Source organism: Aplysia californica, unplaced genomic scaffold, assembly GCF_000002075.1.
Source record: "Aplysia californica isolate F4 #8 unplaced genomic scaffold, AplCal3.0 scaffold00127, whole genome shotgun sequence".
Taxonomy (NCBI): Eukaryota; Metazoa; Mollusca; class Gastropoda; order Aplysiida; family Aplysiidae; genus Aplysia; species Aplysia californica.
Genome location: NW_004797397.1, coordinates 480867 through 482420, shown reverse-complemented (window position 1 = coordinate 482420; position 1554 = coordinate 480867). Strand labels below are relative to the sequence as shown.

The window sequence follows — 1554 nt, the reverse complement described above, 5'->3', positions numbered from 1 at the left end:
CCCCCTCTCTCTCTCTCTCTCTCTCTCTCTCTCTCTCCCTTGCCCTTCCGCTCATATCCTATAAGCTACTACACCAACATCTCTCAACACACTCACGTGGCCAGTGGGTGATCGGCGGGAGCTCTGGTGTAGTTTGCTCCTTCTTTACACCTATCAAACATCTGCCGTCCTTATCTCTCCTCCTTCTTTTTTGTGTATGTTACTCTCTTGTAACACCTATAAACTTCGGCACGCACTTATACGACCTTATAGTGTTGCAAGTGCCGTGCGTAAAACTCTTACTAAAACTAAACTATGGTTGGCGGGTTCTCTGATATCACCCATTACAGGGCAGTTTTGTAATGTTGATGGCGATGAGGATCATCCAGGAATTAACAGGTATTATTTAAGGCCCAACCTAGAAATTCATGTAGGTGGTTGGCAGGTGCTCTGGTGTGGTTTGCTCCTTTTTTCCTATCAAACATCTATCGTCTTTATCTCCCCTCCTTCTTTTGTTGTGTTTGCTTCTCTCTTGTAACGCCTCTAATCTTCGGCACTTACTTATACGACCTTATTGTGTTGCAAGTGCCGTGCGTAAAACTCTTACTAAAACTAAACTATGGTTGGCGGGTGCTCTGGTGTGGTTTGTTCCTTCTTTCCTATCAAACATCTATCGTCCTTATCTCCCCTTCTTCTTCTTTATGTTTGCTACTCTCTTGTAACACCTCTAATCTTCTGGCGCTCATTTGACCTTATGCAGTTGCGAGCGCCGTAAAACCTCTACTAAAACTAAAACTAAAAATCTAAACGGAACAAAACTCACGTGGCGGTGGCGGCAAAAGCTATGACGAACGGCCGGATACACTTGACCAGCATCATGAACGGGTTCCTCCGAGTGAACAGGAAGATGACCGCGGGCCAGACGACCATCTGGTAGATGACCAGACCAACGGTCACGGAGGCCACCAGGAGCCCCAGGCGCCGGAACACGTCTGCTATGTCGTCCACGCCGGCGATGGACACAGTGATGAGTGACGTCACGCCCACAGGGGTCGTCCTGAAACGTGGAGGACGCTGATTGGTTGGTTTTCTTAAGTGGCATTCACAAAGACGAATTATTATTATTATTATTATTATTATTATTATTATTATTATTATTATTATTTCGAGAATGTCTACTTAACGTATAAATCATAGAAATGGTGTGACAAAAACAGTTTTTCTTAACGCATTGTTTTTATGTTGGTTTTTTTTTCAAGAAATAGTTTTATGTTATACCAGTTGCGGAAGATTAGAGATGCTACAAGAGAGTAACAAGCACAACTAAGGATGGAGGAGAGACACTGAACAAAAGAAGTTTGATAGGAAAGAAGAAGAAAAACCACACTAGAGCACCTGCCACCCACCCACATGGAGGTGTTTACATCCCCCCCCCCAACAAAAACAAACAAACAAACACATAAACAAACTCAAGGAAGCGATCAAAACATAGGGACAAGACTGCAACTATGAGGTGCGCGCGCTCTCTCTCTCTTTCTCTTTCTCGCTCTCTCTCTTTCTCTCTCACTCTCTCTC

General features: G+C 44.1%; 1 protein-coding gene across 1 annotated transcript in view; it reads right to left on the bottom strand.

The window, feature by feature from the left end:
* The window catches only part of LOC101852316 (excitatory amino acid transporter), a 5822-nt gene that overhangs the window by 2460 nt on the left and 1808 nt on the right, over positions 1-1554 (bottom strand). The window contains exons 3-4 of the mRNA XM_035969223.1: positions 1258-1279; positions 803-1036 (exon numbers count right to left, since the gene is read on the bottom strand). Coding sequence (XP_035825116.1) covers positions 803-1036; positions 1258-1279 — 256 coding nt within the window. The remainder of the gene's footprint in view (positions 1-802; positions 1037-1257; positions 1280-1554) is intronic.